General features: G+C 47.7%; 2 protein-coding genes across 2 annotated transcripts in view; one reads left to right on the top strand and one right to left on the bottom strand.

The window, feature by feature from the left end:
* The window catches only part of LOC8043108 (gem-associated protein 8), a 34041-nt gene extending 16487 nt beyond the window's left edge, over positions 1-17554 (bottom strand). The window contains exons 1-3 of the mRNA XM_029995786.3: positions 17452-17554; positions 14666-14800; positions 11811-12041 (exon numbers count right to left, since the gene is read on the bottom strand). Coding sequence (XP_029851646.2) covers positions 11811-12041; positions 14666-14798 — 364 coding nt within the window. The 5' untranslated portion in view covers positions 14799-14800; positions 17452-17554. The remainder of the gene's footprint in view (positions 1-11810; positions 12042-14665; positions 14801-17451) is intronic.
* Positions 17555-20682: 3128 nt separating this feature from the next.
* On the top strand, positions 20683-24117 carry LOC115324447. Its single transcript, XM_040207347.3, has 5 exons — positions 20683-20947; positions 21161-21396; positions 21465-21645; positions 22196-22412; positions 22822-24117. The coding sequence occupies exons 1-5, from the start codon at positions 20786-20788 to the stop codon at positions 23940-23942; spliced, it is 1917 nt and encodes a 638-aa protein (XP_040063281.1). The 5' UTR covers positions 20683-20785; the 3' UTR covers positions 23943-24117.
* Positions 24118-27807: the final 3690 nt, after the last annotated feature.

The raw sequence follows: 27807 nt of genomic DNA, 5'->3' as shown, positions 1-27807 counted from the left end.
GGCTCCGGTGCAGCCTTGGCTACTGCGCAACGGAGGCGCACAACTGGGCACGCGGCGGCGCCAGTGCGTCTGCCGCGGCTATGACGTCACTCCTCTGGAATGTGCAGACCGGCAAGGCGGGCGCAGCGGCGGCAAAGCGCGCCAGCTGTGCGCCGTGTGACGTCACTGCTCCTCGCGCATGCGCAGCACAGCTCATCATGCAAGCCACGCGAAACTGCTCAACCTCGGCCAGTGCAGCTCACGCTACAAAACAGGATTTATGTCACGTTGCTGTTGCCATACTGTGCCCTCACCTGCTAAATTTAGTGGGATGCCAACTATGATTTACAAGGTCACATGGCTGGTGTCAGTATGGGTCACGGAGTTAGATGACCATGTGACGTCCATCAGGCAACATTACTACATCACCTCAGTTGTGGAACTCCCATGGAAGGGGTACCCCCTCACACTCTTCAGTCCGCCTCCCGTCGTTTGAAGCGCCACCTAGATTTTTGTTTTAAAACTGTGTGTTCCATAGAGCAGAGCTGGAACGCCACCTAGATGCTGTGCTTCGAAACATGCACGTTCCATAGAATACACTGCAGTTACCATAGCGGCCGTCCGGCGCGTCGAACGACGGGAGGCAAGTCGGGGGGAGGGGGGGGGGGGGGGAGAGGAGGATACTGCTCGTGCGAGCACCGTCAACAAGCAGTTCCATAACGGAGCTAGTCTAATAATGTTAACGTGGGGTCACGCCAGGTCACAGGTCACGCCCAGGTCTTGGAGCTTTCTTACATATTTTTTGGCCAAGCCCAATGAAACAGCACAAGCACGTTCAGATTTTTGTTCTGATTTCAAATATCTGTTATTTATTTTTAATTAGTAGGTTAATTCTCAGGATAATTATAATTAGCCAAACTTTGTTTTGAAAAACAATAGTGAAAAACCATATTTAAAAAAATGCAGATGGTCAGATACTAAAAATTTAAAGAATACAATGTTGTAAGCACTGTTTAGATTGAACCTATATTAGTGACTTTACAACACATTGAAGTTCAGTGCTCAATGTGTGGCTACCAAGCAATAAAACAACAGTTAAAAATTTTCTTACACCTATATTGAAAAATTTGCTTTCAACATTGTATGCTTTGCATATTTGGCTATATGTTGTTAAAAGAGTTATATTTTGGTATGCCCTAGATGTCGAGATATCCCTCCTGAAAATTTGAACAGTTCAAAATGTGTGTCTTGAAAAAGCGTTGTTTTAGCATCAGCTTCAGTGCAATTGTGGCCCAGAGAGATAATATAGTGATATTAGGCTCAAATATTAATCTTCAAAATAAGAAACATGGCAGATCAAAAGAAAAATATCTGTAGATTTCAAAATTGGCATGTTCCAAAAAATTGCTTTCTTAGGGATTTTTGGGCTTCAAAGACCCATGTCTTGTCTTAGATATATGATATAATCCCGCTAAATTTACTTAGAAATACTTCCCCACATAACTGAGCAGTTTGTGCTCTTTGCTAATAAACATAACACTCCAAAGGTCAAAACCAGCCATATAATACAATCTGCATTAAAGAGGCAGTGCAGCAATTTAAAGTAAAAAAATTAGCTGCATGTATTTTTTATACCGTTTACCATGGCACAAATGAGAAAACATTTGCCACCTTCCCTCGAAATATGGCAAATCCGCCGCATAATCACAAAAAAAAAACCATTTTTCTTTTTCTGCAGCTGCATTGGCGGTCATAAGAACTATGGTGTCACGTCTTGAAAAGTACACAGCATTCGTGGCCCCATCGAAGAGAAGTCAATGAAACCATTCCCTCTGTGCCACTAGCCTCCCCATCAGCACCGTCTTTTGTCTTGAACGCTTCCCCGCAACCTTCGGTGACGCCGAATCCTCGAGAAGACGCCAAAAGCCCTCGAAAATTCGGCAAACGCAAGAGGGAGCGCTGGGGACCCCAAAGACTGGCCTTTACAAGAAACAAGCTGGTAGCCAGCGACATCGCGCAAAGGACCCTGTCGAGGGTTGCAGGGTACCCTGAGCTTTGATTTTTCAAGCAGAGACTGGTGCACGTAGGAAAAAAGAAACGGTTCTCTGTTCTTCATTTTATAATTGGCATTAAACCGATTCTTGCTAATTAATTGGCCAAAGTCTGAAAATTGTTGCACCACCTCCGTTTGAGCGCACAGGCCCGTATATGCTCGAGCACATTCCCATGCAATGTCAGCTTTGGTTTGCTACCTGCCCCTCCCAACTAAGCTGTCTTTTTTTTTTTTTTTAAATGTGTAGCACACGAGTGAGCAGCCGATGAAAACATTTTATTTTCTAATCTCAATTTTCAATGGCACGTAATTTTTTTTTTCTTAGGCGATTTCTGGTTTGAGGCGCTCCTTCGTTGTTACATAATGGCTAATCTATGTCATTTAACCTCGCGCACCATGGAGCAAACATTGGGATCTAAGAACTACCAATGAACATGGTATTTGATGATTGTGAAAACAAGGAGGTCACGGTTCTGAAGGAACGAAGACTGAGTAAGCTTGCCAGTGATGCGATTTGCCTAAACCATTTTGGAGCACCTTTCAGAGCAGCCAAAACAGTGTTTTGGAGCAGCAAAAGTGGCTTTTGGAGCAGATTTTCTTAGAAAGATAAAAATATTTGTTTTAAGCGCTGGACAAACGATGGGCAGTTTGTGTTGTGTTCTGTTGTGATGTGACGTGTTGTGACGAAACTCGCTGCTTATGTTTTTACTGCTGAGACATCCCACAAGTGTACAGTGCTGTAGGCATTGCCGAGCAATTCCGAAACAGCACTTGCCACCATTTTACTGGTTCCCGATGTGCCAGATTTTTGTCAAAAGTAAGCAAACGTAAAACAATGAATTGCAAGCGTGCCGGCTGGTGCCTCTGTCATGCAGTCATGTTTCCATGCACGCGAGAGAAACTTTGGCAGGCTTGCAGTTGCACGTCCTTGTTGCGAGAGAGGAGACAACGGCCGTTAGATCGAAACCGAAACCATGCCACTCCACTCTGTCACCAACAGTTCTCAAAATTCTATGCAAAATATAACTGTCCAGCATACGACAAAAAAACAATCCAGTGACGCATGCTTGCCAAGCGAGGTAGAAGGTAAACACACAGAAAAAAAGAACCTGAGCGCATCGATGCATGAAATAGCGAGCCAGGGTTAAAAAGTTCTTGGAGTGCTTTGTGCAACGACTGAACTCGAGACAAACAAGCGCACTCTGCGGGTTCAGTGTGCAGACATTACCTTCTTTTCTTTAGCTTAACTCTATTCACCAACTTTTTTTTTTGCGGCAGATTTTTCATGTACCGGGTTTGCTCTCGAAACAAAGCCCACCGAGAGAAACCTAGGTAATCAATGCTTCGACACAGGAGCCTTTGGGTTAAAGAGGGATTTTTGCAGTAGCGTATGATTTAAACAAAAACAGAAATGTTGATGAAAATTCGGCGGTACTAACGTTTCAGTTTAGAAAGCGCCATATCTGCAACGACGTCGGGACGGCAAGACCCGACGTCATGCGATGACAGCGACTGGTAGGCAGGGACCAAATATAGTTTTCCCCCAACCGCCGCTTTCAGGAGCGAGTGTTTCAGCTCGCAAAGTAACTCCCGCCGCACAAAAGCGTGGTTTCGTTTTGAAGCATGACGGTATGGCTGGTACCCGGCATGCTAGCGTCGGAGCGTCCGCACACACCCGCGTCTATCGTTGAAAAAATTAAAAAAAGACGCGAGACGAGACCCAAGAGACGACGAGAGCGTGAAACGTGAGGCGGCAGGAAAAACCGGAAAAATTCATGCAAAACCAGATGGACCATTGATGAAGGGTACTTTCTGTCAGGTGGCTGCTTGCACCACCTATACTCTTTTTCACCTCAACTTGTGCACCGGCGAATTCTCCTCAAAGAGAATTGTATCAGTGCGCCAACCAACCAGAGTGCCGGGTGTCCTCACCCGCACTCCCACTGGGAGGAGTCAGAGTGCATGTTGACAGTTGATTCAGCCAGCGGGTTGCAAGCAGGTTTGTGGCGTGCGTATTCGTAGCGGTCGCTCAGGTCGCTCGCGAAAGAGCGGGAGTCTGTGCTATCAAACCGCACTGGCCGGCATCTCAACAGGTGCAAGGAAATGTAATGCATAGAAAACATGATTCGCAGCTATCGTCGCGCTTCGTCGCCATCGCTTTCAATCGGGCATGCGGACCGCGTTTGCAACTTCGCTGCCGCGCAACATTCGCGCTTTTTATGTTGCCTGGTATGTGACATGCCCTTACGTTACGGTCGCGGTTTTGTTGAAAAAGTTTATATTATTTGCTTCTTGAACTGGTAGCCTGCGATTTCAGTCTCTCCAGCGCCAAATACCACGCCCGCGAACGGCTCTCTGCTGCACCGATAGGCATGCGAGATGTCCGACAGCATTTGGAAATGACTGGTAAAGTGCCAGATTGCTGTAACAGACGGATTACTCAGCAGATTCTCAAAATAGTGTAAAACGTGTTTTCTGCAGCTGACGTCGACTGCATCAAAGCCGCGAATGTGGAGTGGTGAGAATTGTGGTCTAATATGAGCAGTTATACAATATTGTTGGTCTAATATGAGCAGTTATAGTTATATGAGCAGTCACCAAGAAAACTGCAAGTATATCTACAAGGTTTATTGTTGGTAACAAGGAGCATACCACATTCATAGTAGCTCTGGTTCATGTTCTGTGTTCATTGCAGGCCACTGTCCACAGCTCTTCTAGCCCCTGCTTTTTTGCTGCGATGACATGTAGCATTCTAAGTCGAAAAATTGTATGATCAAATGGTGGATATACACAGCATTGGTTGTTCTCTTTCCCCCCTCCCCCATGGTAAAAGCCCCTAAAACGAACAATTTCGGTATTGTACTGTACTGCCCAAAACAGTTTCCTGTTACAATGCTTGCATTGTTTATTCCCAGTTCTCTTACCTTCGAGAAAACAGATGCAGCTGTACTACATCTGGGCACTATAACTGACCGCCCCACATCCACTTATTTTAGTACGGAACTATGTCACTTCATTGCAGGTCTAATCCTTTGAATCACTATAAAATATTTCTGGGACAGCACCAGCATGCATTTGTGTATAGCGAATGTACTTGTGGCATCTTTTGTTTGCAGTGCCACAGCCCTGCATCTTTGCGACTCATAAGCTTCTTGAAGTTCGTATTTTGTACATCCCTAGGATGAACACAGGACAAGCACTAAAAGGCCCTTTCGTGTTTGTCCTGTGTCCTAGGTTTACAATGTGATGTAAGCTCATGAGCCAAAAACTGGTAACACAAGCAAATTCTGTAGACCTGCACTGTTCAATTAGACCTCGGGCACTTCCTGTGTACTCTGCATTCAACGAACTGCATTTCTGGCGTCTTTGGGGCCAGGGGTGTTCTAAAATTGAATTCTGCTGTGCAAGTCTATTCTGTAACCTTTGCTGTACCCTTATTATGCTGTTATATTGTGTACGACAAGTGTGTATGATGTTTGTGATTGGGAGGGGGAGCGGGGGGGGGGGGGGGGGGGGGGGGGCGGCGCCTCGTGAGGCAATTCTGTTTGACTTTTGTGTCGGCTCTTGGGCAACGACTGTTTGTATGTTGTTGCCTAAATAAAGATTCAATCTAAGAGGAACTAGCAGATGAGTGCACACAAGCCGGTGTAAGCTGAAGACATGCTAAATCCCGCAATATTAGCCTGGGAGACGAGAAGGGAATGGAACGACGTCTTGAACATGGCTCGGTGTTTAATATTTCTGTGCAACATAACGGAGCCGACTCGTCGTGTTGCTGCAACAGTTCTCGAAGTGGCAGGGCTTCAATCAAGGTGACGAGAGTTAGCCCACACAGGCAGGCCGCCTTGTTTTCAGTGAAGGCTTCACGTAGGCTTCCGAAGCCGCCTCGTCGTGTTGCTGCAGCCGTTCTCGGAGAGGCAGGGTTGCATACCAGATATCGGGAGTCAGCCCACACAGGCAGGCCGCCTTGTTTTCAGAGAACGCTTCAAGTGGGCCTCCGAATCCGCCTCGTCGTGTTGCTGCAGCCGTTCTCGGAGAGGCAGGGTTGCATACCAGATATCGGGAGTCGGCCCACACAGACAGGCCGCCTTGCTTTCAGAGAAGGCTTCATGTAGGCTTCCGAAGCCGCCTCGTCGTGTTGCTGCAGCCGTTCTCGGAGAGGCAGGGTTGCATACCAGATGTCGGGAGTCAGCCCACACAGACAGGCCGCCTTGCTTTCAGAGAAGGCTTCACGTAGGTTTCCGGATGCCGCCTCGTCGTGTTGCTGCAGCCGTTCTCGGAGAGGCAGGGTTGCATACCAGATGTCGGGAGTCAGCCCACACAGGCAGGCCGCCTTGTTTTCGGAGAACTCTTCAAGTGGGCCTCCGAAGCCGCCTCGTCGTGTTGCTGCAGCCGTTCTCGGAGAGGCAGGGTTGCATACCAGATATCGGGAGTCAGCCCACACAGGCAGGCCGCCTTGTTTTCAGTGAAGGCTTCACGTAGGCTTCCGAAGCCGCCTCGTCGTGTTGCTGCAGCCGTTCTCGGAGAGGCAGGGTTGCATACCAGATGTCGGGAGTCAGCCCACACAGACAGGCCGCCTTGCTTTCAGAGAGGGCTTCACGTAGGCTTCCGAAGCCGCCTCGTCGTGTTGCTGCAGCCGTTCTCGGAGAGGCAGGGTTGCATACCAGATATTGGGAGTCAGCCCACACAGGCAGGCCGCCTTGTTTTCGGAGAACTCTTCAAGTGGGCCTCCGAAGCCGCCTCGTCGTGTTGCTGCAGCAGTCCTCGGAGAGGCAGGGTTGCATACCAGATGTCGAGAGTCAGCCCACACAGGCAGGCCGCCTTGTTTTCGGAGAACTCTTCAAGTGGGCCTCCGAAGCCGCCTCGTCGTGTTGCTGCAGCAGTTCTCGGAGAGGCAGGGTTGCATACCAGATGTCGAGAGTCAGCCAACACAGGCAGGCCGCCTCGTTTTCAGAGAACGCTTCAAGTGGGCCTCCGAATCCGCCTCGTCGTGTTGCTGCAGCCGTTCTCGGAGAGGCAGGGTTGCATACCAGATATCGGGAGTCAGCCCACACAGGCAGGCCGCCTTGTTTTCAGTGAAGCCTTCACGTAGGCTTCCGAAGCCGCCTCGTCGTGTTGCTGCAGCCGTTCTCGGAGAGGCAGGGTTGCATACCAGATGTCGGGAGTCAGCCCACACAGACAGGCCGCCTTGCTTTCAGAGAAGGCTTCACGTAGGTTTCCGGATGCCGCCTCGTCGTGTTGCTGCAGCCGTTCTCGGAGAGGCAGGGTTGCATACCAGATGTCGGGAGTCAGCCCACACAGGCAGGCCGCCTTGTTTTCGGAGAACTCTTCAAGTGGGCCTCCGAAGCCGCCTCGTCGTGTTGCTGCAGCCGTTCTCGGAGAGGCAGGGTTGCATACCAGATGTCGGGAGTCAGCCCACACAGACAGGCCGCCTTGCTTTCGGAGAGGGCTTCACGTAGGCTTCCGAAGCCGCCTCGTCGTGTTGCTGCAGCCGTTCTCGGAGAGGCAGGGTTGCATACCAGATATTGGAAGTCAGCCCACACAGGCAGGCCGCCTTGTTTTAAATGAAGGCTTCACGTAGGCTTCCGAAGCCGCCTTGTCGTGTTGCTGCAGCCGTTCTCGGAGAGGCAGGGTTGCATACCAGATGTCGGGAGTCAGCCCACACAGACAGGCCGCCTTGCTTTCAGAGAAGGCTTCACGTAGGTTTCCGAAGCCGCCTCGTTGTGTTGCTGCAGCCGTTCTCGGAGAGGCAGGGTTGCATACCAGATGTCGGGAGTCAGCCCACACAGGCAGGCCGCCTTGTTTTCGGAGAACTCTTCAAGTGGGCCTCCGAAGCCGCCTCGTCGTGTTGCTGCAGCAGTTCTCGGAGAGGCAGGGTTGCATACCAGATATCGGGAGTCAGCCCACACAGGCAGGCCGCCTTGTTTTCAGTGAAGGCTTCACGTAGGCTTCCGAAGCCGCCTCGTCGTGTTGCTGCAGCCGTTCTCGGAGAGGCAGGGTTGCATACCAGATATCGGGAGTCAGTCCACACAGGCAGGCCGCCTTGTTTTCAGTGAAGGCTTCACGTAGGCTTCCGAAGCCGCCTCGTCGTGTTGCTGCAGCCGTTCTCGGAGAGGCAGGGTTGCATACCAGATGTCGGGAGTCAGCCCACACAGGCAGGCCGCCTTGTTTTCGGAGAACTCTTCAAGTGGGCCTCCGAAGCCGCCTCGTCGTGTTGCTGCAGCAGTTCTCGGAGAGGCAGGGTTGCATACCAGATGTCGAGAGTCAGCCAACACAGGCAGGCCGCCTTGTTTTCAGAGAACGCTTCAAGTGGGCCTCCGAAGCCGCCTCGTCGTGTTGCTGCAGCAGTTCTCGGAGAGGCAGGGTTGCATACCAGATGTCGAGAGTCAGCCAACACAGGCAGGCCACCTTGTTTTCAGAGAACGCTTCAAGTGGGCCTCCGAATCCGCCTCGTCGTGTTGCTGCAGCCGTTCTCGGAGAGGCAGGGTTGCATACCAGATGTCGGGAGTCAGCCCACACAGACAGGCCGCCTTGCTTTCAGAGAAGGCTTCAAGTGGGCCTCCGAAGCCGCCTCGTCGTGTTGCTGCAGCCGTTCTCGGAGAGGCAGGGTTGCATACCAGATGTCAGGAGTCAGCCCACACAGACAGGCCGCCTTGCTTTCAGAGAAGGCTTCACGTAGGCTTCCGAAGCCGCCTCGTCGTGTCGCTACAGCCGTTCTCGGAGAGGCAGGGTTGCATACCAGATGTCGGGAGTCAGCCCACACAGGCAGGCCGCCTTGTTTTCGGAGAACTCTTCAAGTGGGCCTCCGAAGCCGCCTCGTCGTGTTGCTGCAGCAGTTCTCGGAGAGGCAGGGTTGCATTCCAGATGTCGAGAGTCAGCCAACACAGGCAGGCCGCCTTGTTTTCAGAGAACGCTTCAAGTGGGCCTCCGAAGCTGCCTCGTCGTGTTGCTGCAGCAGTTCTCGGAGAGGCAGGGTTGCATACCAGATGTCGAGAGTCAGCCAACACAGGCAGGCCGCCTTGTTTTCAGAGAACGCTTCAAGTGGGCCTCCGAATCCGCCTCGTCGTGTTGCTGCAGCCGTTCTCGGAGAGGCAGGGTTGCATACCAGATGTCGAGAGTCAGCCAACACAGGCAGGCCGCCTTGTTTTCAGAGAACGCTTCAAGTGGGCCTCCGAATCCGCCTCGTCGTGTTGCTGCAGCAGTTCTCGGAGAGGCAGGGTTGCATACCAGATGTCGAGAGTCAGCCCACACAGGCAGGCCGCCTTGTTTTCAGAGAACGCTTCAAGTGGGCTTCCGAAGCCGCCTTTGCCACACTGCTTACATATTAAGTGGCTCCACACCTGGAATGTGTGGCTGGCCTGATCCAGAGACAACTTCATCGCAGCTTTCATCTTCATAGGAGTTGTCGCTGTCATCTCCGGCATTGATTTCGATGATGATTGGTGCAACCTCTCTGTCCGACAGGCTGTCATTCTCCCAGAACTGCCTTTCCATCTTCTTAACATGCTGTATAGCAGCGGTCCAGTTGTCTTTCGTGACATTCTTGATTGCCTGCTCTAGAAGCACCTTCACATCTTTTAGTTTGAAAGACGAGTTGCTTCGCGCAACCTCATTCTTCACTTGCCCCCAGATAAGCTCAATGGGATTCAGCTCACAATGATAAGGGGGCAGCCTAAGAACCGTGCACCCAACAGTTTCAGCACGTGTGTCCACTCGGTAGCTGAGGAACTTGTGTCGCACTTGGGAGACTAAAGAAATTAGTTCCACCTTGAGCATGTCTTTGTCCCACTCAATTCCCTTTGAGCTTAGCCATTCTTGGATGACACTCTTGGTTGAAGATTTCGTGGGGACACACTCCACGCGTCTTGAGTGGTAGGAAGCGTTATCCATTACAATAACGCTTCCTGGCTCTACCTTGGTCAGGAACAAGTCAAACCAATGTTCAAACCTGTTGCCATCCATCTCGTCGTGGTAATCGCCCGACTTCACTCCATGAAAAATGTCGAGGCAACCTTCCACAAAGCCTTGGTCACCCCCAACGTGAGTGACAATCAGTCTGCTGCCTTTGCCAGATGGATTTTTGAGACCGGTGCTGAGGCCGCGGTTTCCTGCGTCTCTGGCAGAACGCACCGTCGTGTCGACCCAGATCTTGTTGACGGTGTGTCCGGCGTTGACCCACGTTTCGTCGAGATAATAGATCGCCTTACCCTCTGCTCGAAACTTCAGGATCGAGCGGAGGTACTTCGCACGCCACACAAGGATGTCGTCCTTCTCAATGAGAAGAGAGTTGCGACTCCTCTTCTGCAGCTCGAACCCAATGTCATGCAAAAGACGGTACACAGTCGATGGACTCGGTTCCACGGCGACCTCATCATCCTTCAGCGCTTCAATGAGGGCTTCGCGTATCTTCGTGACGGTCGGGGTTTCGTTCCTTCGAAAGAAGCCGTGCACGCAGGACCGCAACGCAGACAGCACAAAAGAGTCGTACTGGACCAGGCGACGACGGGTGCCAACCGACTTTGGGCGCTTACCAGTTGGAGTTCGAAGGAGCCCGGAATTCGTGATGGCTTCCTTCTTTATGGCAGCAACTGTCCGTGCTCCGACGCCAGTATACTCAGACGTCAGCTGGTATAAGTCGTTCCTCAACCTGTCCGGGTATTGTTCTCGCAGCTTGGCATACACGGAAAGAACCATCTGCTTGCAATCGCTCGAGAGCTTGCGTCCTTGCCGATGCTTCTTCCACAAATTTACTGGTGTCGTGGCGGCTGGCTTACGTCTCGACGGCGGTGGAGATGGAGCCATGGAAACTACCTCAACGATATCCACAAAGGAAATACGCTGAATAATAAAACAGAACGATAAAGTTGTAAAAAATATCTGAACACGCAGAAGAAGAAGAACGCAATCGGGCCGAGCGCGTCGAGCATTCGATTCCCCGAATACAACAACAACATGACGTCACCGAGTTAACCGGACGCGTGCGTAAATTCAACAGAAGTAAAGAAATAGACACTCAGGCTGCAAGTCTTGCGCCGTTTAAGTGGACAGTTTGACGGTACAATTGTTTTATTTGAGAAAAGATGTTAGCCAAGTCGGGAGTGCTGGATTTATTAAGAAAGCAATTCTGTTTGTGAACGACTCACTCTTCCGTGAACAAACGAACGCAGTCAGTAGGGCCTCAGTCACCACGCAGCGACTGCGTGCGATTCGTATTTTAAAAAGAATCACACCAATAAATTTGGACATATGAAAAATTATAGCTCAAAACGTGCTACATCATAAGCCCTATTTAAGATGATTGGATTATCACGATTACGACGCTCGTATAGAACTTTTTCTTTGTAGACACTTTTTTGTTTATATTTGTTTCAAAAATGGCGGAGGAGCGCTTCGTGGTGGTGCGACGGTGACTGGCCAATGCGCGGCCTGTAGAGGTGGAGCCTCCGGTGCACAAGTTGGGGTGAAAAAGAGTATAGCTCCTGCATGCTCAATTACGGTATTCAGTTTAGTTTCGGATTTGAAAGGCGACCGAAATTGGTCCTTTGGCACAGGCTTGACACAGATTACCCCTATTTTGGCAAAATGTAGCAGGATAGAGCAAGGTTAGCCTGTTGGCGCAGCAGTCACATCACTGGGTTGCTCATTCTTCACAGAGCATGCTACAGTGTCACCGGGACCAAAATGTGCGTTCTGCGTGCATAACGAAAATCCCCCGGACTCAAAAAGTTAACGTGAGAACCCATCAAAGATCAATCGCCCCCAGATAGAGCAAACTCACTGAGCTCTCTGCGATGCCTCTCGCTCTGGGCAAAGAAGGCAATCATCTCCTCGGTGACCTCCATCTCCAGCTCTTCCTCGGGGCCATGCTGGTCGTCGCTGTAGTCTTCTTCGTCACCGCACAAAGGCGAAGGGGGCTCCGCCACGCTACGACGGCGCTTCCTGCTCTCGTCGTACCTGCCCTGCCAGCGCTTGGAGCCGCTTCGGCGCTCGCAAGCACCATCCCGTTCGCCTGGGAAAACCGTGACCCGGTCACACACGGTGAGCCCACGACTTCCGCAATACCCCAAAAGATAGCCCACCTAAAATCGAGAGCAAATCGGCTGGAAATAAGGATTGTGAAATGAGCACACTTTTCAATCTGCAATCCCGAAAGGTTTTCAAAAATTTTATTTCTATGCTAAGTGTGCTTGCTACACTTGTTACCATATTGAGGGGCAATGAAACAAAAATAATGGTTATGATGACTGAGTGTTTCATGGCACAAAATGTTACATGGGCCAAAGTGCACTGAATCAAAGATAACTTAACCCCGAAGTTGCGTTGACCCGAACAGCACAATTACTAGAAGTACATGGTTTTCCCGAGTTTTGGTAAAACCGAATCAGGAGGTTACTTTACAGGGTTTTTCGGTGTACGGTTATGCCGCATTATTACTCACCCCGTTAATATGAATATCCTGCTATAGACCTTTCTAAAAAGAGCTCTCCGGCAGCGCGACATGACATCTGCATTGAATTCGGAGTTTCCAGGCCTTTTTGAAAGTTTTCACTTTATTTTCCTATTCGGAGTGCTCACCATTTTGGGTTATCTTCGCCTGTGAGAACCAGGAAATATCAGGGCTGGTAGCTTGCTAGGCCTTCGCGGCAAACAAACTAAAAAAAGCAAAAGTCGGCCAAAAACTGTCTTTACGAAAATAATCTCTGAAAAGCCTGCGTGGTCTTCGCAAAAAATAGCTGAACGGATGCGGGGTGTGGGCTGGAACAGACTCGTCCGTTCCTTCGCTTCAGTGCTGTGCAAAAAAATTGCAGTGGCTTCGCTCGGCTATGCCAGGATACACGTAGCGTAAGCTTAGGTTCAGCTGGTTATTCTTAGCTTTCCTGGTTGTCTAGGATTAGCTTGATTATCATGCTTACTGCTGCTTCAATGACACACACAGGTATACGCATTATGTGACTACTTCGGGATCCAATGAGTTGAGCTTCTCCGCTCTCCTTATTGCGGAGGAGGCGCCGTGTAACCGAGCTTTCGGTTGCACGTCAAAAGATCCTCAGGTGGACCAAATTAATCTTCAGTCCTCCGCTGGGGCGTGCCAGATGCCCGTCGTTGGTTTTGCACGTACAACCCCCAAATTTGACTTTTTTGCGCCAGCTGTGCGCCGTGTTGTTATGTATCAAGCAACCAAGCTGCCGCCCAGGACAACCGGACAGTGCGAGCCACAATCTCGAGCGGGTGCATGCGCGCGGCGCGTGCATCAGGGACTGACCTAGGCGCCATACCAGTCTTGCCCATTCCATCACTGCTCCTCGCGCATGCGCAGCACGGCTCTCCAGAAGACACACAAAACTGCTCAACCTCAGCCAGTGCAGCTTACACTACAAAACAAGCTCTCCTCGAAACATGGCCTAAAACAAGTCCGGATTTCGTCGATCGTTGTGAGGTGACTGTCGTCGACACTAGACTGGCTAAACCGTAGACTGGATATAATCTCAAATAAGTCTAAGCTCATTACAACAGACCTGGTTACAACAGACATTTGGATATAACATACCGATTTGTGAAGTTCAATTGGTTTTCCTCCATGCACCATTGACCCAACTTCATATCTGCATACAACATACTCCTTTTATGACAGACCGAAATCTTTGTCAAAATTAAGGTCTGTTATAACGAGCTAAGGCTGTAAACCCTTTTCGGGTAACGTGGCACCAAGGGATACGCACAATCTGTTCTTCAGTTGATGAGACCTGTTCAATTTTATGTTGTAAGCGGTGAGCCACGCCTTTCGGATATCTTGTGTGGTCACGTATTTTCGACAGTTAAGACCTTTGTACATTAATACGGCCGAGTGTATGGCATAGTGAAAAATTGCCACGGACTCATCAGAAATAGCTTTCGTTCGCTTGTTTTTCTTCCAGAGAATAGAACAATGCTTTCTTAAAAGCCTCCAGAAAATCTATTTGCCATAAAACACAAAAGAAGCAATAAAACGCAGCAATTTAGCCACCATCGGTGTATGGAATTGTGCCTATGCAGGCTACCACATCCTACTGGTAAGAAAACCCACAGTCCAGTGCAGTCCGGCAACACTGATCTACACTCTCAAAACAAGAGACGCACGCTGTAAATTGCTTTGTTCGAGACTGCCGCTGGAAAGGTCTAAACCGACGACATTTCCGGGGATAGACTGCGTAAATATGTGCATTTTTGTCTCATTATTATGGACAACTCACATTAGGGATGCCTTTTAGGGGCAACGAAGGCACTTATACCAACGAGACATCACCGTATACTGAAAATAGGAAACCCTACATATAACCAACGCCACTTGCCAGTCAATTTAAGGACCCCCGTGATCACCGCTTTTTCGGAAACATGCTCGTCTGTCACTGTAAAGGCCTGTTCCCACATGCAGCGCAGTGCCGAGATAGCTGCGATGCCAGCGCCACATCGGCGCAAGCGCCGAGTTAGCACTACATAGCATGTGTAAACAGGAAAAGGTCATAACACATGTAGAGCAGCACCAATGCGGCATAGATGTGGCGCAAAGTAGGCGTTGTGTTTCTAGCGGTGAGCAACCGCTGCGCAGCACGTGTGAGCAGGCATTAATGATGCCAGGAGAGAAGGGCCACTCACACGAGCTCTCGACACCATGCTCGAGCTCGTACAGGACCTGCTTGTGCCGCTGGAACCAGCCGAGAGTCTCCCGGTAGTGGTGCCAGTACCGGTCAAACAGGGGGTTCTGGTACCACTTCGGGGAACCGTCCATGCCTAGCTGCAAACAGGGAGGAGGCCTGCGAATCGGGAAATGGCCAATGGGTGACACAATAACACCAATGAAACGTAGAGCGCCTAAATGATGCTGGGCTTGCTTCCTCTCCAAGAGTGGGGACAACTCTGTGGTCTGCTAGCAGAGCTGCCGATCTGTCTCCGACTCATATCAAGCCCATTTGCAATCCGCTTACACAGCTACTGAGCGTTACCATGCGCGAAATGACGCAGGGCAACCTTAAAGGGAAGCTACGGAGCTTCTTGAAAAAAATGAGTTAGAAGTGAATTCTAGTGTTTTTATACCTCGTGAACCCGAATACCAAAACCCTTTGCCGCGCAAGTATTGTGAAACGGGAGAAAAACGCGAAAGACAGTCGCTGTACGTGACATCATCGACGGATCTTTTGGCTTGCCAAGGCTAAGGAGGTGGGGCTTCAGCCCTAATTTCAAATTGCTCGTATGGCTCTCCGGCGCGCCGCATTGAAATATAATTGTGATATCTGTTATTCTAAAGGCCAAATGAACGCAATTCAAGCGTTTTTTCTCAAATCTAGAAGTGCCCCATCTTCCCTTTAAGAACACGCAACACCATGCGCTCTGTCCAGTAAGCGTTTCTTTTTCGTGTCGCCTCTAATGAAAACACGATAGCATTGTATAGAGGACTGCATTTCCGACGCTTCGTTGCGTTACGGAGACGAAAAAGCCACCACTCGGTATAATTTATCAAGATTTCAACGAGTAGTTTTTAATTTGGCATTTTCCCAGGTGCAAGCCGATCCACCGATCTCACGGTCAATGCATCACGGAAGGCGAAATGGTGGCTGTGACTGAAAAGGCGGCACTTGCCCTCCCCAAAGGAAGTCGCCACTCTAGCAAGGCGCAGCCAGGAGGCAACATTGAGGCACTCTAATTCAATGGACATGCCTCAATCGCGGGAAGTGTATACTCCGTGTCACTAGTTGCGTGCAGTACAGGCGAAGGCAATGCCAGGCGAGGGGAGAAAGGGCAAGCACTAGGAAGGCTGGGGAACAGGAGAAACCTCCTCTCCTCGATAACGTTCCTAGTGCTCTCCCTTTTGACCCTCGCTTTCCAGTGCTCTCCTTCCCCGTCCCGCCTCCCTAGCGCTCGCCTTTTCTCTCTTCTACTCACGTTGCCTTTGCCCCCCCTGCACACAACTAGTGACATAAGGTATAGGTGCATGCTCATAGATAGGATGTATGCTGCGTTTCCAAACTAGTCACAAACAGCCTAAGAAACACGGGGCATTGTTATTATGTACAGGTTTCTTCCTATGTGATGTGAAGGCCAGGTATGACTGATTTAGGGATAATAAAAACCAAATTAAATTCATTCTTTAGCATTCTGATGGGCTAATGTTGCAAGCTCGTTGGCTGCAGATTGATAATAGGACGTCCGGGACTCGTCCTGTGCGGCGATTCTTAGGCTTGCAATGAATATGATACTCTTTATTTCGATGCTTCTACAAACAGCACTAAGCCTAAAAAGTGGCACACTGTCATAAAGTACAAAAAATATAGCTCCAAGCAAACCTTGAAAGGAAAACCCGACGTTTTGAAACCAGCTCAGTTTCTTCTTCAAGGGTGACTGAAAGCACGGGGAGCAGCAGCAGCTCCTAACCTGGTCGTCTTCAAAATTAATCTAAATTTTCCCCAACCAAGCTTCTTACTGCCGAATATGTTTACTTTCGACTGTCATAAAGACACAAAATTTTTTTCTGTAAGTTTTTTGGTTTTCTTTTTTTATATAGCATGCAGCTTTCACACTGTTTCTAACTTGATGGGATTATGACATGAAAACAGGCAAACAAGGATTGGATAAAGCCTCTTCCATTTTTAGAGGGATAGTGAAATGAAAACTGAGATATACATCTAGCGTTAAGAAATAACTTGAACATGATCAATGAAATGCGCTAATGGCAATCATATATTTGAATTTTGAACAGATGGCTATATTTTTCGCTCCAAACGGCTGCTTCTAGCAAGCGCCCGAAAAATAGCCATCGGAGAGCACAATGCCAATTGTTGGTGTTCCAATTTTGGCAAGCAAAAATAAAGATACTATCCTTTGCTAGGATATAGACCTCAAGTTTGTAGCCTTCCAAGTGGAAGTTGACACAATCTGCAATGCAGAGTTTGGCGGGTGACCTCATATCTGACGTTGCAGTTTTATCTCCGAGAGCAACCGCGAGTGGAGAAAAAAACTGAAGAAACGCGTTTGAGACTTCCGCTTCGTCCACACTTGTAGTCAGTCTCCTCCCTAATCTACCAATAAAGTTATATTAAATCATTCATCCATTGCATAAGAGACCTTCGTTTTCAAAATTAGTAAAACTCTTTCAAAATGATAAGTAGTGATATTCTTCTGAGATTGCTACGTCTTAAAGAGGCCCTGAGAACATGGAAGTGAAACCCGCTTGCGCGCGGTTACCTATTCGTTTAAGTACAACTTGGAGTAACAGACAATCTGGAAGATCGGCACGTTGAAACAGCATCGTGGATCGAATAACAAAGCCCCGATTTTCACCAGGATGATCATCGTCGTCGGAAGGCCATTTGACGTCAAAGTGCCGGCGATCCCTATTACCGTGAGAGGATAATTACGTGTTTTAGAAGCAAGAGTTCGAATCCTACCTTTCAACAGCTCACAGTAGCAGAGGTTACGACGAAAGCACAGCAAAACGGCTTCAGCAACCAACACAACCGCACAGAGCGCGCTTGACGTACACTGGCTTGGCGATTGAATCGGCTCACCTTGGATTGGCTTTGATAGAGTCCTTGGTAGCGTTGCTTGGTAAATTCACTGATAATTAATTAAATAAAAATATATAGAAAACAAAGAAATAAGTTGATTAGGATAAACTAAACCTCTAATTGATAATCGCATGGTTGTATTTTAGTCAGGATTCTGGCGTGCGCACTGATCTCAACAAGGAGGTTTTTGGATCCCAACATGAGGTCTGTTCGATTCGCCTGAACTGGCTGAACGGGCTGAACTAGTTCAGCAGTGCAGGAACTGGTGCATTCGATTCAACCGGAAGTTGCCCGGCCGCTGCACGGGCGCGTTCGATTCATCCCAGTTCTGAACGAGTTCAGACCACTGGTTCAGACCAACGAGGTAGGTTCAGACTAGGGGTGTCGCGAACTTTTGTCGAACCAGAATTTTAGGTCGAACTTTCGGGGTTCGACTGGGTCGAACCGGTTCGACGAACCTTCGAAACTTTTCACCAGATTCGACAGGTTCGACTTTGTGGACAGTGTGGCCAGACCTTGATACAAGCATGTCTAAGTTTGGAGAATTGTTTTTTTATGAAAAGGGTTATTTTATTTTATAAACAGTTGCGATTAAAAGAAACTAATTCTAATCACTAAAGAAGTTAATGACTTAATTTTTTGTACTGTATTAACTAAAATAACCAATCAGCGCTGCCTTAAATTCATTCCTTAGCCATCACCATCCAATCCGAAGCCAACTGGCCAGCCTGTGGCGCATGCGCACACGAGTCGAACCTCAATACAAGGTTCGTCGAATTTTTCACCAAAAGTTCGAAAAAGTCGAACCTGGTCGAACTCGAACCTCGGCTGGTTCGCGACACCCCTAGTTCAGACCCAGTTCCTCAAAATCTCGCACCGGCTCCAGAGTCAGTTCAACGCCCGTGCAGAAGCAGACGACAAGAGCAGACGGCGATAGCAGACGACACTCCTCGTCCGTCTCTGCTCGCGGTGCCATTTTTCGCAGCTCTTGCTCAAATGTCTGCGATGTTTAACGCCGATAACGCCGATACGGACGTTGCATTTCCTCCCAATTATGATAATAAGGTACCCGCGGTGGACACGGAATTGAGATCAATTAGGAATTTGATTGATTATAATATTCTGAAAGCGTTTTAGGCACCTGCTCGTTAGGTTTGGCTCCCTGTGGTAAGTGTTGAAATACTGGATCACGAAAATTGTTTGTTTTTGATGCTATGTGGGAATGCACAGTGTTGATATTCTTCCTTACCGACACGGGAAAGGTATTGCACTCTTGATAGTCCCCGCCTTCAGTTGCTCTTGGATGCGTACTGACGACTCCGATACATTGCAGAGGTCTGGGATTAGGTACATTAGCCCTCGCATGCCCCGTAGCTGAGCATAATACTACGTGCTTTGTCCGCTGGTATCTGGACGCCCACTAACGTGCCTGGGGAAAACGACACCGAGAATCGGCATTGGCTTGGTAGTTTTATGCAGTTCTTTCTTGAGAATCACCATAAACGCTTTAGCTTGACGCCATAGTTACGGTCGATAACTGTCTTGGCCAAAACGCTATCGTCAGGCCTTCGTCTTCGAGGTGACCGCTACCGACAGCGCGCTGCCGCCAGTGACTCCCGACGCAAAATCATCCCGATGCCGCGAACATATCGTAGAAATGCGACACTCGAGAGACTAGGAATGAATCTACTATTGCTAAATGAATGTGAAGGACACGAGCGGTTATGGAAATGAGAGGAACCGAACGGCCGTTAAAAATGCAGACAGAAACACATTTCGTGCAGAAAACGTTTTTAGTGCACGCGAATAAACAATATTCACAGAAAAGGTTCTGTTATTATACTTTAAAACTAAGGAAACACGAATTGTCTCATCAACCCACGAACAAACCCATCAAAGACAAGCAGTTCATTATTTCCCATAACAATTATCTGAGCGAGAAAAGTCAGCGAGAACGCACAAATATCAGCACAGATTTTTTCAGCAACTACAACAACTGCAAATATCAGTTGGATCGGAATTTTGCGTTTGGAAACAAGAGCCAACAGATGCAGACGACACCCTGCGCTTCCGCTCGGAAAGCCGATCACAGCGCCAGTCCTAGCGCGGCGGCTGCACTGGTTCTGCGCCGCCGCTGCACGACTCCTGCACTCCTCTGAACTCGGGCAGAACTAGTTCAGAACTTTCTGGCCAAATCGAACAGACCTAACGATTGATGGGTCGCACATCCCAGCCAGCTTCATTTACGGCTCCGCTCCTCAACGAGGTTGCCGCTCCTTCGGAGCAGAGTAGCGTAGAGTTCCTGTATAGGCTGGTAGCATATACAGGAACTCTAGAGTAGCGCAATCTAGAACGCCGTCTCTCGGCGACTAGCGGCGAACGCCCGGAGGTTCCAACTGCGGTCAGAAATGCATGGAGAACGTGAGAAAATCGTTGTTTCTTCAGTTTTGTGGGGATGTGCGGAATGGAAATCATTTTTGACATAATAATGAAACATTTTAGAATAATATGCGATAAGTTTTGTGCCATACAAGGACGTAACTTTATTTAAAAAATTGCCTGAGCGGCATCATGCAGCAGACGACACGGCGACGTCATACCATTCACGTGACCCGCTCCGGCCAACCCGAAAAGCAGAGCTGGGCAGTATCGAAGATACATGTATCTTCGATACTATCTTTCGATACAGTTGAGTATCTTGTATCTGGTATCGCTTGCCAGAAAAACATGTATCGAAGTATCGGTATCGAAGATACTTTTTGAAAGTATCGTGTATTGTAAAAATACCCGATACTTGCAAAAGTGCGCTTCTAAATCGAAGCTGCGTTTTCTTTCACTCTTGTTCAGGGGAAGCTAGAGCATAGAAGGCCTCCGAAAAGACAACATCAAGTAAACAAATCTTGTGTCCGCGGCTAAAACAACAAACAAAGAAACACGATCGAAAGAAAGTCGAGCGGTTTCGTAATCTCTGCACGGGCATTCTCCTTTTTTTGTGTGTGTCTATAGCAAACCCGGGTTGCACGGCCGCCCAGAGCACTACAGGAGCCAGACAGGAGGGCGCCGTCTGCAAAACGCTAGGCGGCCATGCTGAGCTCTGTCCCTGGTTTTCTTTTCCGCGGAACTTCACTTGATATTTCCGACTGTATGGTGCGCACTTCGCAGTCCCAGTCTTGGAGTTGAAAGTTATTTGTTCCGCCGCGTCGACGGGCTAGCAATGGCAGACAACGACAATACTCCTCGCTGTGCCATCTTGGACGGGAAGTATTTTACCGTGATTTCATCTAGGGACGACAGAGTAAAGGCTGCCTGTTCGTTTTGTAAAGCGACCATCTGTGGCGCCTACTCGTCAACCTCGAATTTCAAGCTTCACTTAAAGGTAAGTGCAGAATCAACATAAATTAGATTTTTTGTTTACTTGTAACATGCCAAGAAATGCATTGAGTCGAACAGAGTGTATCTATATGTATCTAATTTTTCAGTGCTGTCTTATGTATCAAAACGGTGCATTTGCATAGCTTACGGAAGTACGCTTTGTGTGATATTACTTGTGTGGCGGCTATATAATTAATCGATACTTATTTTGTTTCAGCGCGTGCATCCACAAGAGCTAAGAAGGTTCGATGAGTACAAAGAAGGGTGGAGAAAACAAGCAGTCAAGAGAAAGGCCGACGCCCCTGCTGACAAAATGCGCCAAACGAAACTGTTTTGCTCTCCCGGGAGTCAACTGACTCAGCCTAAAGTAGACAATCTGATCGTCAAGTTCGTTGTGGATGGGTTGCATTCATTATCGACAGTCGAAGAGCCAGGCTTCATACAGCTTGTAACAGGTGAGCTTTCAATTCTATGCGAAATCAGACTGCATTATAATTGTACATTGTCTCTTTTTCTATTTTGGGCTTGCGCCCAGGGACTAGTGTGATGTCGCGACGCTCCCTAGGTCGGCGAATTGATGAGGAATGGGAAAAGTTTCTGGATGACGCGCGAGAGAAGTTGTCTGGTCAAAGCTATGTTGCAACCACAGCTGACATCTGGTCCACTCACCATCGTAGCTTCATGGGTGTCACGGTTCATTGGGTAAGCGCATTGTGTTTTGAATAAAACAAAATGTGTCCCTTTCCTTCACTGCCGTGGCAAAGGCAGTGGTAACACAGAATGTGTACGCATTATTTTGGGGAGCTTCCATCAGCTTGCTGGAAACAGCGTCTCCGGAAGAAAGCCCTGCCAAAAGTAGCGCTCGAGCGGGAGTGGAACGCGTAGGTCACGTAGATTTTATGCTTCGCCCACGTATAAGGTGAATCGAAGCATATAGTTTCCTCATAGAGCGGTAGTACAGTGGTTAAGACATCGGATTCACAGTATGAGGGTCATAGATTCGTAAAAAAGTCCCTAGTAGTTCAGTGTTTAAAAGACATCGGATTCATAATCTGAGGGACGCTGGTTCGTATCGGAGCGCTGCCGGTGTCTTTTTTATTTCAATTTTCGTGTTCCGCACCTTCGTTACCTAGAAGACGTCGCCGGAAGTGCCTGAGGCCATTCCTATAACATATTCTGTATTAAAAAGTAGAAGTTGTGGAAAATCATGATTAAGTAACTAATGAATGATAATATTTGCATATTTATTTAGATCGATGCTGACACCCTTTATCGGAGGTCGCTCGCACTGGCCTGCAGGACGTTTCCTGGAAGCCACACGTACGACAGGATAGCAGAAATGCTGGAAGACATTAGGCAGTCCTTCGACATCTCGCGGGAGAAGGTCGTAGCCACGGTCACAGACAACGCCAGCAACTTCGCTAAAGCCTTCAGGGAGTTCGGCTTTTGTTCTGAGAATACTGACCAGGGTAAGGGTAATGCTGTATTTATTATCAAACATTTTTTCAGATTTTTTAAGGACTGATTTACGTCTGTCTCAATAACCTAAACCCAAGTGGGTAACGTGCGATTACAAATGCAAGAAGTGTGAAAAATATCCGTCAAGTTATGCACCGATTCTAATTTTCCTCTTGTCTGGTGCAGCTGACTTGCTTAATTTTTGTGATACATATAATTCTTCTTTTGATACGCAATACAAATAATTGAAGATGAAGCCACTGGAGCTAATGCAAACGAGAGTGTTTTTGATTATTGCACAACTGTTTTTCTTTTAGTATCAATGAATATGTAATATTCACCGTAAAATGTTTCCAAACATGTAATCTTGAGTGCTGTTTTAAGTATTTCGGCTAAATGTGTTCCTTTTTTAACTGGCAGATGATTTCGCCGCCGACTTGTCCTTTGAAATTATGGTCGAACCCGACAACCTGGACGATGCTGAAATCAACTTGCCTCGTCATCTTCGATGCGCATGTCACACACTGAGTCTCGTGGCAACTTCAGATGCGAAGGCAGCCTTGTCGACACCGTCCTTTGAACGTGCTAACACAGCGGTCATGTCAAAGTGTTCGGCTCTATGGAACTGCGTTCGAAGACCCAAGTCGTCTGAAGTTATTGTGGACATCCTAGGGCATTCTCTGAAGACGCCATGCGTAACACGCTGGAATTCATTGTATGACAGCATGAAAGACCTCCTTCGCTCGAAGGATAAACTGCGAGATGTCTGCGATGGACTAAATCTGCAGACATTCCAAGAAAGAGACTTAGCATTTATTGCCGAGTACTGTGAGATCCTGCAGCCCATCGCCTCCGCTCTGACGCGACTCCAAGCGCAGTCCGATTGCTTCTTCGGGGAGCTGCTGCCAACGCTTTTTACCGTAAAATCAAAGCTTCAGGAGAAGGCTGGTATGGACTTCGTCTACTGCAGACCACTTTTGGATGCGGTTACATCTGGGTTCATTCGCAGATTTGACGAGCTTCTGCGAATGAAACCAAGTGCAAATGAAGCGACTGTTGCTGCTGTTCTTCACCCTTACTTTAAGTTGCGGTGGTTGTCGCGAGAACCTCAAGATGTCCGCGAGCATGGCCAGCAACTCACAGAAAAAGCTGTAATTGACTTTGTAAATGCAACCAAGCATACCACGCGTCCTTTGGCGTGCGCGCCATCAACCTCTGCAGCCTCTGACGTATCGGCTGATGCATGCTTTTCTTTTGAAGCCCACTGCGGCACGAGCCCCAGTTGTCAGGAAGATCAAGTTAAACTTGAGTTCCTGAGCTACCTGCAAGATCCTCGAGTTGAATTCGATATGCTCCGCTCATACCCTTCTCTGAGAAGCGCCTTCATTAGATACAACACCCCAACGTGCTCCTCGGCTCCTGTAGAACGGCTGTTCTCCTTCGCGTCGCTAATCTTACGCCCGCATCGTGGCGGACTTTCAGACCGGCGTTTTGAGCAAATGCTTCTGCTTAAGGCTGCGGTCCCACGGGTGCCATCGTGACCGAAGGGTTTTTCAACCGCCAGGGCGGCAAAAACGGCAGCAAGCTCTTGCGCGACAATATTACAATAAAGCGACCAGAACGAAAAGACGCAAAACATGGTGCTAAATTGCTGCCTACTTGTACGTCTATCTAAAAGTGTCTGTCATTTCTTGAGGATTCAGAACGCAAGTAAACTCAAGGGGCTAATATGAAAACGAGACAGACACCGACTGCCATGTCTGTCTCATATTTCTGTGTCCCTTCTTCTTACTTGCGTTCTAAATCCTCCTCATGAATGTTTAACCAACACGCTCTCCTGATTCTTTCAATGCCTGTATTTGTTTTTCGAGCTTCAGCCCCCGACAGCGACAGTAGGGAGTTTCAGTATATCGTTTTCATTGGATCGATACCATTCCATGCGCGCGCTTGAGAGCATGCTTCGATGTGGCAGCGCGAGCTCCCAATACAAGTATCTTTCCCTGAAAACACGATCTACTATAACTCGTTAACACCACATAGTCCGTGTTTCTGAAAAAAACTTGCGGAGACTAAAACTCAATTATAGACAGAACGTTTTGGTTTGGTAGATTCTGTGGATTTGAAATAGCGTGTATCTTTATACCTCGCTGCTCTCTTGGCTGCAATATTTTTACGGAGGTTTGCACCTTTGTGTAAACGTTTGAAAAAAAGACGCAATATAACAAACACAAGAATTCAACTAATACCTTTGTTAATTAATCTAAAGCAATAAGATACACCCATTTTAAAGTACTTCGGATGAGGTTTTAGCGATGTATCGAGGTATCTAAAATACAGTATTCAGTATCTGTATCGGAGATTAGTTTTGCATCTGTATCTTGTATCGGTATCTCAAATACAATTTTCGAGGGTATCGAGTATCGGTATCGAAGATACCATTTCGAAGTATCTTGCCCACCCCTGCCGAAAAGCCCATCTCCGCTGCGAGCAAAAATCGTCTGCTTCAAACGCCATTGCCTTGGCAATTGCCTTCTCAAAATTTGCGCACTCATCCGATATTATTAAAACTTTAATAAAGTGTTTAGCGCTTTACTAACTTCACGACAGGCTAGTTTTGAAAGATGTGAACTCGCCGTTAGTTTTTTAATCAGCCGTGTTATGTTGATCTCCATGTATTCTCCCATAGGGCGGGCCGCCTCCTGGAACCCTGAGTACCACGTGACTCGCGCCGAGCCGCTCTGTCGGCCATGTTGTCGGCAAAACACGGGGTTCAAAGGATTGCGCTACTCTGCTCCGTAGGAGCTATTCGCGACTCCAAATAACTATAGGTGGCGCCACTCATTTTCCAAAATGGCGGTTATAGTGAGGGTCGGAGATCCGTGCCGGCTGTTGAGCCAGTTGAGCCTGTGTAGTGTGCTGGCTTCACTGAGTGAAACAAATCATTTCTGGTAATACGAGGAAGCTACGGTATTATGGGCGCAGGTCACCTCTCTATCCTGAAAACAAGAACGGTGTTTAGCGTAATATTTACGTAAGGATGTGCGTTTTAATTATGGAGCGAAACCGAAACTAGCCTCTATTTTGGATTTAATTTCTCGATATAGGTCTTAATTTCGGATTCTTTCATAATTAAAGATGTGTCTCACATCGTAATTATTTACTTACAGAAGTTGTTCGCGGAAACTTTATTTTTTGTGGCATACATGTCTGATCCAGGCTGATATTTGTAGTTGTTGAAAAAATCAGTGCTGATATTTGTGCTTTCTCGCTGCCTTTCTTGCTCAGATAATTGTCATGCGAAATAATGAACTGTGGGCCTTTTAATGGGTTTTTCGGTGTTTAGACGATTAATTGGTTTAACATCATTCCCAGCACAGGAATAATAGAACTTCAATTTTTACAAATGTCCACAAAACGTATAAATTAATCAACGCTGTTCTCACTTCGACAGCCCAAAGGCGGGATCCGAGTCAGACCTGAAGTGTGTGTGCTTTTTATAGCAACGCGTGACGCATAGGACCTTATATTACATCCAGTGTTTGACTGTTTGTCTATCTCTATAACGATGTCAGAGATTTTCGTATGCTAAAAAGAAAACAAAATTATACTTTCTGGATAGAGTAATAGGGTTAAATGGCGCATTTCCGTGATCTCGGCGTTAATTGGGGGCATAGATTGCCGCGATTGGTATTAATAATAATAGTAAAATTCAGATATTGTAATACGTAATTTTTCAAGCGTTGCTCATGATCTAATTTCAAACGCGCCAACAAATATGACAAGCAAAATTCTGCTAATTATCATCACTGGTGCCAATTGCAGCATTTTTAATTACCGAGTAATAAAATAAAAGGAGTCCGAAGTCAATGAAAACATTCTATAGTCGGATGCAACCTGAGAACAATCTTTTAGCTCCACCCACAAGCTCATGCGCCCATCTGAAGTGCCTCCGCCGTCGGGAAGTAGTTCGCTAGCAACGTTGCTTTTTCTTCCTTCAGGAAACGTGTCTTAAACTACTACAATATTTATTTAATTCATTTAGGACATTTAAATAAGTTAGAATACGTTTTTGTCAACGAAGTAGCTGTTTAGTAAAGAAAGAAAGTCATGTCCAGTGTACCGTCTTCCCAATTCATTTTCTGTCCAAGATACTGTCTAACATACCGTCTTCCAGCGCCTTCGATTGAGGGAAAGCGAAGCACTTATAGTTCCTGCAAATGATAAATATTTAGTGATTTACTTAGTTTTGTGGGCTTTGCGCACGAAATGTGTGCCTTTATTTTATTGGATGAATAGAAAACAAGAATAATTATACTTTTCGGGTTTTGACAAATCGGTACCCTCCCAAGTCATCGACACCACCACCGCGCCCCGCTCTCTTTGTCTTCCGTCATGGATCCCACTGAGGTGACATCGGAAAGCGATTCCCCTGATTCTTCTTGGACGAAACAGCCTGGCGCAGCCTTACCGGCGACACCAAAGCGGTTCTTCAAGAAGCACAAGCGAGGTCGAGTTTTGAACAGCGGCCAGCGAGCAGTGCTAAGTTTCTCAGCAGTGCTAAGCCTCGCGCCCGCTTCGAAATTTTCGTTGGCGATAGCGTCGCTGGATTCTCACGTTGTCGCGCAAAAACTGCTGCAAACGCAAGCTGATACCATTAAGATTTCGTGGCGTAACCTCGGGCACGTAAAACACGGTGCAAAAAGCAGAATAATTGTCACGAGAAACTAGCGTCGCGTTGCTAAGGCCAGCAGCCATGTTGAGCTTTTTTTTTTTTTTTTCAAAAGGATCGCGATCGGTCCACGGAATCGTGACGTCATGAAAACGATTGGCTGGCGTTTCTCGGCGTAGGATTACAGTTTCCTCTGAGAAGCATTTCCGGTTTTTTCTTAGCTTGCAACCGACTATAGCTATTGTGAGAAATCCATGTGAAATTACATTAATTCTGGTTAAAGTATATTTTTGTATCAAGGTCGCGACTTCTGACAATCAGCAAGACGTAAGTCGCCGCAAATATTCTTCCAAACCAAATGCCCAAAAGATTTTTAAATATATATATATATATTAATATTTTTGTAACATTTAGTTACTTTCATGTTGGCGCTCCGTCGTTTTTTTCCAATGTCAGCCTTTCCAGTTTGAAGGAACGCCTACTTGCTTGCACGTCTGATAACTGCAGCACGTTTCGTTGGCGTTGGAAGCCGGTGAAACAGTAGCGAGTGTTAATATTGCGTACGAGCGAACGCAAGTGCTGTGTGTTTGTGTTAGCTTTGCGTGTCCCTCACTGCGCGTGCGCGGAGCCAAAAATTGCCGTCTTGAATGGCGCATGGCGACGAGGCGCACGCAGAACGTGGCACTTGCAACTCTAACGCAAACGCACACCGCTTGCGTTTGCTTCTATGCGTAATA

Source organism: Ixodes scapularis, unplaced genomic scaffold, assembly GCF_016920785.2.
Source record: "Ixodes scapularis isolate PalLabHiFi unplaced genomic scaffold, ASM1692078v2 PGA_scaffold13__105_contigs__length_92229423, whole genome shotgun sequence".
Lineage (NCBI taxonomy): Eukaryota > Metazoa > Arthropoda > Arachnida > Ixodida > Ixodidae > Ixodes > Ixodes scapularis.
The sequence above is the reverse complement of the archived record's forward strand: the minus strand, read 5'-3'. Positions and strand labels throughout refer to the sequence as shown.